This window comes from Notechis scutatus, chromosome 1, assembly GCF_049901735.1.
Source record: "Notechis scutatus isolate UNSWTSFEM ecotype Mainland chromosome 1, rNotScu1.2, whole genome shotgun sequence".
Taxonomy (NCBI): domain Eukaryota; kingdom Metazoa; phylum Chordata; class Lepidosauria; order Squamata; family Elapidae; genus Notechis; species Notechis scutatus.
In genome coordinates, this window is record NC_142009.1 from 41,871,159 (window position 1) to 41,883,564 (window position 12,406).

General features: G+C 34.8%; 1 protein-coding gene across 2 annotated transcripts in view; it reads right to left on the reverse strand.

Annotated features, from left to right (window-relative positions):
- NPHP1 (nephrocystin 1) overlaps positions 1–12,205 on the reverse strand; it is a 31,698-nt gene extending 19,493 nt beyond the window's left edge. The window contains exons 1-11 of one of the 2 annotated variants that reach the window (XM_087961983.1): positions 12,045–12,205; positions 10,423–10,496; positions 8,924–8,984; positions 7,378–7,514; positions 6,460–6,695; positions 5,801–5,898; positions 4,886–4,983; positions 4,410–4,452; positions 3,585–3,669; positions 2,990–3,084; positions 1,020–1,148 (exon numbers count right to left, since the gene is read on the reverse strand). In XM_087961983.1, the coding sequence (XP_087818109.1) occupies positions 1,020–1,148; positions 2,990–3,084; positions 3,585–3,669; positions 4,410–4,452; positions 4,886–4,983; positions 5,801–5,898; positions 6,460–6,695; positions 7,378–7,514; positions 8,924–8,984; positions 10,423–10,496; positions 12,045–12,128 (1,140 nt within the window). In that variant the 5' untranslated portion in view covers positions 12,129–12,205. Of the gene's footprint in view, positions 1–1,019; positions 1,149–2,989; positions 3,085–3,584; positions 3,670–4,409; positions 4,453–4,885; positions 4,984–5,800; positions 5,903–6,459; positions 6,696–7,377; positions 7,515–8,923; positions 8,985–10,422; positions 10,497–12,044 lie in introns of both variants that reach the window. The other variant, XM_026684251.2, reaches the window with a different exon arrangement.
- Positions 12,206–12,406: the final 201 nt, after the last annotated feature.

The following is a 12,406-nucleotide window of genomic DNA, read 5'->3' on the forward strand; positions in this document are numbered from 1 at the left end:
CATTATCCACAAAGGAGAAATAGATATTAATGAAGATGATGGAACCTGCCAAGATGGCTAAATTGACATCTTTGATCAGAGAAAAGACAACCACTGTGTTTATTGCGGACTAGAAACCCCTTACGAACTTTTTGCATAAAACAGAAAAAATGAATTTATGATTTACAGTTTTAATGATTAGCGAGGACAGATTACACAAAGAGAGCTATGTTATTATCATAGAGTAAGCAGTAAATTTATGTAATTGTATTTATATCTGATGTAAAGAAGTTTGGAAATTACTTAGGATATCCTTTTTATTTTTTATTTTTTTACTTTTTTACACTTTTAGCTTGCTCTTTTATTTCTTTTTCTTACTTTTTTTTTTAATCCAGTGGTGGGTTTCAAAAAGTTTTCCTACCAGTTCGGTGTGAGCGTGTGCTTTGAGTGCACATGCACGCTTTACATATGCGCAGCATTTGCAACTCTCCTTCTGCTGCAAGCTCTGTGTGTAAAACAGCTGACACGTGGCAATCCGCTGTGCCGCACGAAACAGCTGAGGTTGAAAAGCAGGAAATAAAGGGCAGTATAGAGCCGGGGCAGGTAGGAGGGCCCAGCAGCTGATCGTCGGAGCGAACCAGTTCGCTCACACATGATCTTCAGAGCTACCGGTTCAGCTGAACCGGTCCAAATCGGTAGTATATCATTACTGTTTTAATCTTCCTTTTTAAAAATATATAATAAAAATAAAAATAATGAAGTGGTAATAAATAAGAGACTCCAGTTATTTTCAGTATTGGTTTAGAATATCAGCTTTCTTGATCAGTTCAGTGAATTAGAAGTATGGATCCTATTTAACATAATACGGTGAAAGATCCTTTCAATTATTTTTGTAGTCACTTGATGGATATTTAACTATATAAAGAGTGCCAAATCAGTCACTCAAAACTCTTAATAGAAGGAAAGACTTAAATCTACTCAATGTAACACTCTTGACAGTAGCATGTACGGGGAAAAACTGGTAAATATGTTGAACGTACTCGGTTGCCATCAAAAAGGCAGAGTCGGATATGTCTACTGAGGACCTGTATACTAATGCCAGGAAAAGGAATGCCTTTGCAGTTCCATAAAGTCATAACTAATGATATCCGAGTTGGCCTTGGCTGAATCTGAAACAGATAAAATAGAACCAAACATTTAAAATAATTGGAAAAATAGAAGTGTTGACTAATTGTATTATTGTGTTTAAAAGTTGTACATATAATTTTATATAGTATTCTTATACAACCACTCCTTGTTTACCAATTACTTCTATTAGCGCATAATCATAAATACAATAGTAATTAACGGTAATAAAATTTCATTTTCTGACTAGTATGCACATTTATGACCAAATTTCATACACTTGACAACAGAAACATTCAATATTAAACTGATTAAAGTCTGGTGGGTTATAGGCAGCAGTGACAGCCAAATGGAGAGCTCCAATTAACTAATTAATATCACAGAGCTGAGCCTGTTAACTTGCAGTTAGCACTTAGGGAACTGCAGCTCAGGAAGAAATTACTTGTTTAAGGAATCTTTTCGCCCATCTGGTTGCAACTTCTAAAAAAGACACATGCAAAATTGTAATTAAGCAGGTCAGCCTTCTCTCTGTTGTCCATCATCATCTTACCATCCTTTCCAAACAGCAGACTGACCATTTCCTTTACTTTCTCCTTGTTTCCTTCCTTCCTTCCTTCCTTCCTTCCTTCCTTCCTTCCTTCCTTCCTTCCTTCCTTCCTTCCTTCCTTCCTTCCTTCCTTCCATTCCTTCCATTCATTCATTCATTCATTGAATTTCTGTAACTGCCCATCTCAGTAAATGACTCTGGGCAGCTTACAATTCAAAGAGTCCATTTTGTTATTTTTTCCATTCGTATTCTTTTTGCATTCAAGCATTCCTGACCCCACTTAGATTCAAATTATTTCTTGATATTGTTTTTGTTACATACCCCTTTTTATTTATTTTTGAACTCATTCTCTGTGTTTATCAGAGAGCTCTTTATGCAAGCAGATTGGTTCATCAGCTATCTCCCATGTTTTTTCCTATCTGGTATTGTTTGTATTTGGGCCTTCATTATCTCATTTCAACACTTCTTGAACTGGTTTCCCCTTCAGGATTTTCATGCAACCCTTCATATTTATCCCCTTACTGGGAATTAGCTTTCCCAGTAAGTCTAGAATGCTAATCTGACTACCTTCAGTTCTCCCTGTCTGCAGTATGATTAATTGTAGGATAACATGGTCACTTTCTCCCAAGTTCCTATAATTTCCACTTCCTCAAACTTTTCATCCACATTAATAAGTATTAAATCCAATATAACTAATTCCTTAGTTTCTTTTTCCACCCTTTGTGTGATAAAGTCATCCGAAAGAATCTGCTGGATGTCCTATTTGCCACAGAATTTGTTTTCCAATTGATGTTGGGTAGTTGAAACACATTGCCACAGTTGTATGTTTCATAGAAGTATTATGGCCACCTGATCTGTGATGATTTCATCTATATCTTTGGCTAATTGGGTGATCTGAACTACACACTTACAACAGTATCAATGTTTCTTTTTCCTTAATATTCACCCAGACATTTATGGCAGGGTTTTTCATTCTTGATGTCACAAATTTCCCTACATATATAGTTATTTTTATTGATGCCATCCCCCTTTTTTCTTGGGTCTGATTTTTTCAAACAAATTATATCCTTTCAATACTACATTCAAATTATGAATTCCATTCCACCAGGTTTCCATAATATCAACAATGCATTATTGCTTGTACTAGAATACCCTTTGTTCTCACTCCCTGTACATTCATTTAAAAGCATCTTGAGTCCTTTAGTACAGCCTTAAATTTTATTATATACTTCATGAAATTCTTCCCAGACTTTTGCACCATTACACCCAATTTCTTCATCATCTGTTATCCTGAAGACACTAGCTTTTTAAATGCCTTTTTTAAGAACAAGTACTTACACTGCCTTTTTCAGAGCTCCATACCAGATCTTGGAAAGAAAGATTGGAAGGTGTAAGCACAGGTTGAAGGAATGAAGCTGTCTGAAATTGATTTCCTAAAAATATATATATACACATTTAAGTTTCCCCTTCATTCTTTATGCTTATTGTGTACATAGTTTTTGATAGTTAGAATTTCCAAATATGAAGCTATGCTTTTTTTTTTAATTTATGAGCTAAATAAATATGGCTTGAATCACAGATAATACCTTTATTAATGAAGCTATGGTCTGGAACCAAATTATGAACGGGAACTGACTCAATTACTGAATATATTTAGGTAAATGCCATATATTTTCAAATGTTTTTATTTCATTCATAGTTTATATTGTAAAACATACAGTTTAAAAAAAAATATTTTAATAGGACGGTAGCATTTAAAATTCAATATAAAAATAATAAAATAATTCAAATAGCATTAAAATCAACAATCTATGATGTCATTTTGCAATATCATATTATACAATGCTTAATGTTGTCCTATCAAGCTTCAGTTGTCCTTAGAAGCATTACATCTGATTTAGATTTAGTGGAATAATTTTGTAAAAAAATCTACCTTCATCCAAGAGCTGTGCAAGCGTTGAAGGTCGAAATCCAGCAGGCACTGCTCCCATAGTTGTCAGGGCATCTAAGGCATTATTCTGTTCATTTAGACAGAGATATTTTATTAAGGAAAGCCCTGTCTGAGCCAGTAGAAGGGGAAAGATAGCTTCATGAGCGAACTACAGTTGCTTGCAGGAATGTGGAGTAGACAATCCACTTTATATTGTGGCACTAATTATCTCGATGCCCTCGATGTCAGTCCACTCTGTTTCAGTTCCAGGGAAGATGTCAAGATCTATCCATGATTTGCTGATTTTCAATTTACTTCTGTTCCCAACAGTGGATATGGCAAAAGACACTCAGTAAGGTGTCTGCTAAGGAGAGTTCCTTTCATTCTACCTGTGCGTTCTCCACCTGCTGCCCCATTTTCTCTCTCTAGTGCTATCCTTCTGTTTAATCTGCTATTGGTCTCCCACCACCTTATTTCTCTTGCCCAGACTGCTTTGTTACCCTCTTCTCATTCACTTTCCCAGATAATTAAGGAAGTTGTCCCATTTTCATTTTTTTAACATTTAAAGAAATGTCTGCTGCTAAAAGTTTCAGCTATACTGTTCCAAAGTCATGCTAGAAATTAAGGTGGCAACTGACTCTGAATAAAGACAAAATTGTGCTATGACTATTTATTCCAGTGTAAGTATTTTCAGCTTGCTCACTGTGCATTCAACAGTAGAAATAAAGTCAGATGTTTCCTCTTCAATCAAAATCTTTTGACAAAACAATGGTGATGCATCAAATCATTACTGGCATATAAATGTAACTCTGCAAAATGCAAACTTACCTCTGTGAGGGCCTTTTTGACAGCACTCCAGTGAGAGTCTGTTCTGCAGACAGTACAAACATAAGAAAAAAGTACAATCATATGCTTATGAGAAATATATAGACAAGCAAATTAGTATTCAAAACAGTCTGTTTTATGAGCCCAATCCAAAAGGCTCAATATGGTATCAAAACCTTAAACAGCTTGGACCCAGAACCCTTGAAGGAGGACCTAATCATATACAGGTTTATTCCACACATTTAGATCTTCACTAAGACTCTTTTTGTAAGTCCCACCATGAATACATTTAAAACCAAGAACTAATTTAATGGTAGGTCCCATATTATAGGCAACTTTAGGAATAAGATTGAAGCTATGTTTTTTGGATAGTTTTTTTAAATTTCTTACACATTGCATATAAAGTTGCTTACAAACTGATTAAGTTCTCAAAATATACCAATTGATGATATATGTCTGCATTAAAGTCTGCAGCCTACCTTTTCAGAATATCGGCTCCACCTGCTGTTTCATCTGCCACTTCAATGTCCTCCTCTGTTTCCTCTTCACTTGGCTCTTCTTCTTCCTTGTCTTTTGCCTGGCACAAGAAGTACACTGATCAGCCGAGCTGCATCTTTGTTTTTGTAATGGAAGGGATGTTTTGACAATATGAGGCAGAATAATAGCCTATCACAAGCCTTATATTCTGCATTGAAAATAATAATACTCCATCATAAGCAGAAGTTTCTAATGGACAAAGTGGGAAGAAGTACTTTTCACAAGTTTCCCACATGTCTAAAGCCCATCACACTACTTTCAAAACTGTTTAGAGAGTCTCTGATAAAACAGTAATAGATAACTGGTTGCTGCCTAATAACCTAACTAAAGTAATTTTTCATCTTCATCATCACTATTTCCTTTTTTATCTAAAGAAGTAAATGAATCACTTGTCCACTCAAAAATTAACATTCAGATGGCAGTGCCCTAGTATCACTTGTAAAAATCTGTATCTATTATTGTGTGGTGATAATTGTTGATTTAGAACTGATAAGATGGTGTTTATTTATTTAATCTAGCCTAAGGTTCTTAGAATAGTGCTCAGGCTATAAATATTTCTATAAATAATTACTATAGGTGAACAATTCATACAATTTCCAGAAAATGTTTGTAAAAGGACTGGTTCCAGAGATACCAGCACTGTCTTTCTTTCTTATAGGCATGTACAATCAACAGTTAAGACTCAAATATAGGCAAGTTTTATTTCTATAAAAAATATAGGCTTTACCACAGGCTATGAAAAAATATTTTACTTTTATAAGTGCAATGCTATCAGTCTGCCATCTTACAAAAGAGCACAGGTATCAACAATAATTAAAACAGTTAAAACTGAGTAGAAAGGAAAAATGCATACCAACCATAAGATAGGTTTTAGGCACAAGGCCTTTCTCCCCTTTTAAATTTTTAGCCAACCACCAACCATCAGGCTTTTTCTCAATGATAAGAAGAACTTCTTCTTTCTTCAATAATGAACACAGAGAAAGTAAAAGTGGGTAAGTATATTAACACTGAAAATGTCTAAGTATTCCAATACAATATATGGTGTATGTTTTAATGTAGGTTTAGCATCAAATGTGATTATTCTTCTTATTTTAGCAACCAATGCAAAATGTTACTGAAGATGCCAGACAGAGACAAAAACCAGAGACTGGTTTTTCAGATATTGTAAAGGAACAGAAAATCAAAAAGTTAATTTGAAATCTAAAAATTTATGTTCCATTCAGATTGATACAAATTATTTTTTTAAAAATGAACATTTCAAGTGAACATTGGTAGATTTATATCACTGCACCTATACAAATCTTTTGTTCCACTTGGCCCCTCTGCTGCAATCTAAGACATACTTTAGACAATTCCTACAACTCAGGTCAAAGTTATATAGGTAATGATGATAATGATGGGTTAGTCTCAAGTCTCATGCCACATTAAATGGTATGGGGCACAGATCACAATAAAGAAGACAGGGAGTAAAGGCAAACAAGTGGAACTAGTGGACTCAAGAAATGATATATTTTACTTGCTTTAAATGTCAAATCCCCTTCCTGCTGTGCAGCAAAATCTCCAAGTGCGATGAATTCTGTATTAAGTGAATCATCTAGTTTACTTTCATCATCATCTTCATCATCCTCATCGTCCTCGCTATCTTGCTCTTCTTCATCATCATCATCATTCTGGGTACTTTGTCCTTCTTCCTCATTTTCTGTCTCTTCATTTTTCTGCTGTTCCTCTGGGCTGCCTTTCTTTTTCAAATTCCTAACAACAAAAAACAAAAACAGGACTAACTGGTATTTTGAAAATCACTTATTTTAATCAGTCCTTGGTTTGACTAAACCATGTAGCTTAAACTAGCAGTACACATATACAGGAAATAATAAATGCTTCTGAATTTTTAGGGAAAAAAAACAGGTTGTATTTTGAATGTCCAAAATAAAACTGATTTATTGAACATAATTTTATCTTATTCTTCTTTAAAATTCTGAATGCATTATGAAGATCATTAAAAATATAGTTTAAAAATATATTTAAAACAAAAAAAATTAATGTAATATTTTTAAAGTGTATACATCAAAAATAAAACAACATTTAGAAAATAAACTAAATGAAGCCAGCATTCCAAAAGCCAGCATATCTTTTCCTATTCCTGAAAACTATAACATCTGGCACTAAATGAGGTTAGGCAGCTTCCACAAAATGGAAGCAGATATCAAAAAGATATGCACAATGCATTTTGAATGTATTTAAATTTCTATACCATCATATATCTTAATTTTATGTTATAGGAAAAAAGATATCTATATTTGAAATGCATGCTGTATTTGCTTTCAATCTTGGTAAGAACCATTTATACTGGTTCTGAAACATGTCTATACTTAAATTTAAGCAAACTTGTAATAGTTGGTTATAACAAAAACTTAAATCTCTTAAATTTACCTACATTCTAGAGTCTTTGACTACATTGTCCTGGTTAAGGACTGCAGCAAGTTTTTCCAGTTGCTGAGAAAGCTCAAACAATTGTTTTTCTTCTTCTTCTTTTCTCTGATTATAATTTCCTACTGGTGCAGGCTCATCTGACTGTAAGATAAAAACACAAACATCAGAATTTTGAGAAAATCCATATGTATACCGGTATTAATATTTACCAAGTTTTATCATCTTAGTTTATATTTATAGCTTGTCATTTCTCTGGAAGCTCAAATAATATATACATGAAATTTCCCCTTTATTTTAGTTTTAGAGCACCAAACCAATGAGATAGAAGGATCAAAAACATCCATGAGAGCCATAGTCAAGAGAGGAATTAAACTTGAATTTTTCCAGTGTTAACCTCTGCGTGATACTGGCTTCCAAGTCACATTTAGAAAAGATGTGCTAGTAAGGGGACTGGAGGCTAAAACATACAATGAATGGTTGCAGGAACTGGGCTTGGCTAGTCTAGTAAAGAAAAGGACCAAGGGAGACATGATAAGAGGTATTCCAATATTTGAGGGGCTGCCACAGGGAGGAAGGGGTCAAGTTATTTTCTAAAGCCCCTGTAGGCCAGACAAGGAATAATGGATGGAAACTGAACAAGGAGAGATTTAACCTGGAAATAAGGAGAAACTTTCTGACAGTGAGAACAATCAACCAATGGAACACCTTGCCCTCGGAAGTTGTGGGAGCACCATCGCTTGAGACTTTCAAGAAGAGATTGGACTGCCATTTGTCAGAAATGGTGTAGGCTTGGGCGGGGGGTTGGACTAGATGACCTACAAGGTCCCTTCCAACTCTGATTATCTGTTACATGGAAACATTCACATGGTTCTTTATGCTAAAAAAAGAATACATTTGTTTTTGTGTAGATTATTAGTATTATTTCTATTTTAAAAATGGATTTAATTTAGAATGACAGAATTTCAGAAAGCTATATACCTAGCGTCAACGTGGAAAAAAATAACTTCTAATTTCGGTACTACTTTAGCAAACAATATCTCGATATCTTCACTCTCTTATTTTTGGACAAGTATTCTGCCTCTTTTCAAAAAGATATTCAATGCTGTGATGTCTACAAAGATCAAAATCATAAAAGCCATGGTATTCCCTGTAATACTTTATAGAAGCAAAAGCTGGACTTTGAAGAAGGGTAGAATGTTTTCAATTTTGGTGTTGAAGAAGACACCTAAAATTCTGTGGACAGCCAAAAAAATCAAACAAATAGATAATTGAACAAATCAACTCAGTTCTCACTTGAGGCACAAACAACCAGGCTCAAATTAACCAACTTTGTACACATTATTTGAAGACCTAGCTCACTACAAAAGTCTCTAATGCTGAAAAAGATGAAATGAAAGAGAAGATGACCAGCACCAAGATGGATAGATTCAGTTACTTGAAGAACAGGTTAGAGGTAGATTGCCATGAAGAAAGTATATGTGTGGTTAGAGGGAGTAAAAAATCATTTGTTGTACATAATCAACCAATCAACTATAGCCCTAAATATTTACTTTCTTTAAGTTCTGAAGAGTTAAGGTATTTTCATCCACAGATTTCTTCAGCTCCAAACATCTACAAACAGAAAAAAGTCCACATTTTATATGCTGTCTACCAGCCATCAATTATGCTGACCCTAAAATATTACAAATAATACTGTGCTTAAACAAGTTAATGATCCCAAAGTGAGTAGGTATGTTAATAGCATACTGCCATAATCAGAAAAATTGTGTATGTACATACCCCTAGAGAAGGAATAATATTGATGCTGAATGCTATTAAAGCCTGTTACATTTACCTAGTTGAAGAATAATTAAATGCTTCAGTTGCTCATTCTCCTGCAAGATCTCCTGCAGAACAACAAAAATCTACTTAACCAAAGTAGAGAAATCAAAGGCGAAGCAAAACCACTAGGTACATTCTGGCTACTATCATTTTTGCAAAGAATACTATAGTTCTTTGGTTTTGATCTTATATAGAAAAAAATCATTCTTAAATAAAAAATATCCCTCTGGAAACATGTACTGTAGATAAATACTAATGTGTGTATGGGGGGAGGGGGCATTTCAGTGTTGGGATTCAAAAAAATTTACTACCGATTTTGTGGCCGTGGCTTGGTGAGTGTGGCTTGGCTTGGTGGGTGTGGCTTAATGGGTATGACAGGGGAAGGATACTGCAAAATCTCCATTCCCTCCCCACTCCAGGGGAAGGATACTATAAAATCCCTACTCCCTCCCCACCCCATTAACCTGCTTTCCAGCTCAGTTTTCCTGTGCAGGGCAACAAAAGAAGACCCAGCCAATCAACTGGGACTCGGGAGGCAGAAAAGAGATGGGGGTGGGGCCAGTCAGAGGTGGTATTTGCTGGTTCTCTGAACTACTCAAAATTTCCACTACTGGTTCTCCAGAACTGGTCAGAACCTGCTGAATACCACCTCTGGGGCATTTACTTTACGGTTATCATTCTGAAATATAAGCCACGTGAATTCTTTGGAGTAATTAGCATACAAATTCATGAACAATCCTGAATATTTTGTAAATTGGCCTTGAATCTACTTTCATAGTGAAAGCAATATAAGATGTTTTAAAAATTCATGATAAAATATAGCAGTTAAAGTGGACCAACTCACCTCAGAAAGAATGGTATGTACTGAATGCTAAATATAATGCATTTGAATGTGAAAAATCATGACATTAAACGCTGCACATTACTCCACTGATACTCCACTGAAGAACAGTTCCAAATATTTATATTCATGAATATTCTTCTTCAATTTGTTATTTTATTTGATTGTGTGTTGTAATGAGGAGACTAGACAAATAATATTGCATCACCTCTCATCTTTGAAATAAAATACTCATAGAAATAAGTCTTATTTTTGATAAATTTTCTTCTAAATAAAGTTTTAGTTTCAACTATTTTTAAATCACGTGTTTAATTTCTTTATATTTTAAGTGCTAAAATGTTACATTTGCTTCTATCAAAAGATTACTGTAGCTAAAATGCACATTACCTCTCATTAAGGCTTTTCTTTTTTTCAGAATCCAGAGCCTTCACTGTTTTGCTTTCTTGAAGCAAAGTTTCTACCTGAAATATTTTATAATTAAGACATAATTTGTTGAATAAAAGCAGTCGCACAGCCTCGTATATTTAAGACTTGTATCTATATTGTATATATGGATAAAAAACAACACTCCAAAACAAGTTTCCCATATTCTCTAATATTCACACATATACACATTATCTGCCCAATATTAATAATATTCACCAGTCCAATTGCACTCAACTTCCCCTTTATTACAAACAAGTAACTTCAAAGTAGGGAAATTCACTAAGTTTACAAATCTATACTATACATACATCTAAATCCCATTAAGTTCTGTGTACATGTAAATTTTATTATAGTGCGCTCTGCAGGACCTTATTACTTTAATCAGTCTGGACCACTTGTTCTACTTTATGTGAGATTTAACTGTTGCACTAAGTTAAAGTTAACTAGGATGTCTATATATGTGTAAGAAATACAATATAGAGAAATGCTTATTCTGATATATCATACATATATATTCATCACATTGTCTGCACTCAGAAAAGGAGTATAAAATATAAAGTATAGCTCAGAGTTGCCTTGAACTGCAAAATGCACAAGATATAAATTTAACAAATAATAAAATAATAAACAAAAATGCAATAATATGTAAATCTAATGTCCATCAGCCATACCTTTTGATCCTTGAAAACCATCAAGCCTATTTTGCTAAACCATCAAGTCTCATTTTCTTAATCATTTCAGAACATTGGAACCTTTACTTTCTGTGTTCACTATGTTTCATTTTGTAAACACAAATTCAGTACTGTATATTTTTAAAATAAAAGATAGACATAATCCTATTAGCTTCTTTTTTGCAAAGATCCATTCCAGGCCAGAGACTGTCAGCATTTGCATATCTTAACATTTATCCATTTTTCTTTATTTCATGAACATTCTACTAAGGCTTATAGATTAATCTACTTGCTCTAGTTTTCTGGCTTATATAAAGTATAGAGCCCCTTTTTGAGGGAAATAGGCAGTTTAGAAATATGAAATGTGTCTGTTATCATTTATTCAATTTTCCCTATTGAACACAAGTTCAATATAAAATTTATTTCATCTATTAGATTAGCTTTCCCACTGTTGCTGACAGTTTTGTTGAGAATGTCATTGGGAGAATTGCTTGTCTTACTAAAATGCTTATTTGCAACTGTGTTATTCTATGATAAGAGTAGGATTACAATCTAATGGTTCAATCGAGACTGTAACATTTTGGATTCTTACTCGCTGGGGCGTGCATATACATCTCTCCCCACCCCCCGCCCCTTTAAGATGCACGCGCATCTTCTAAATACTTAAGCCATAAACTTCAGACTAGTCTGTACGGGTTCATATAATTCAACAATGAAAACGGAGGCATCACATTTGGGGAGCCACGTCAGGTTTGTACTAAAACAAGATCATACACGAACTCCACTTACTGAGGTTTGGGGGGGATTTTTTTTCAGTCAAGGGTCACAACAGTTGAGTAGCATTGGAAATTTGTCCTTTGCAACCCCAGCTGGCTCTCTCTCCGAAGAAGAAAGCGCCAAAAGATACTTTACCTGTTCCCGGAGCTCTCGGCCCCGACGCAAAGCGCTCTGCAGTGGGCCCCTTCGGCTCCGACGTCCGGTCATTTGTGTAGACATCGCCGAAGTTGCTTTGAGCAAAGAGAGCAGCCACCACTGTCGCTAAGGAGACCCACGCTGCGGCGCTTAACTAAAACGTCATCAATCGGCGTTCCAAAGACCCGAAGTATGATTTAGGAGAGAATTGTGCTAACAGCTTTACGCGTCTCCGCAGGTAACAAAGCCGAAGGAATGGGATAAAGGGAACAGCTGAGTGGGAACTCCCAATTTTGCTCTGCTCCAGTAACAAAAGGAATAGGCGATAAAATAGGCGATAACATTATTTCTCATAATTCGAT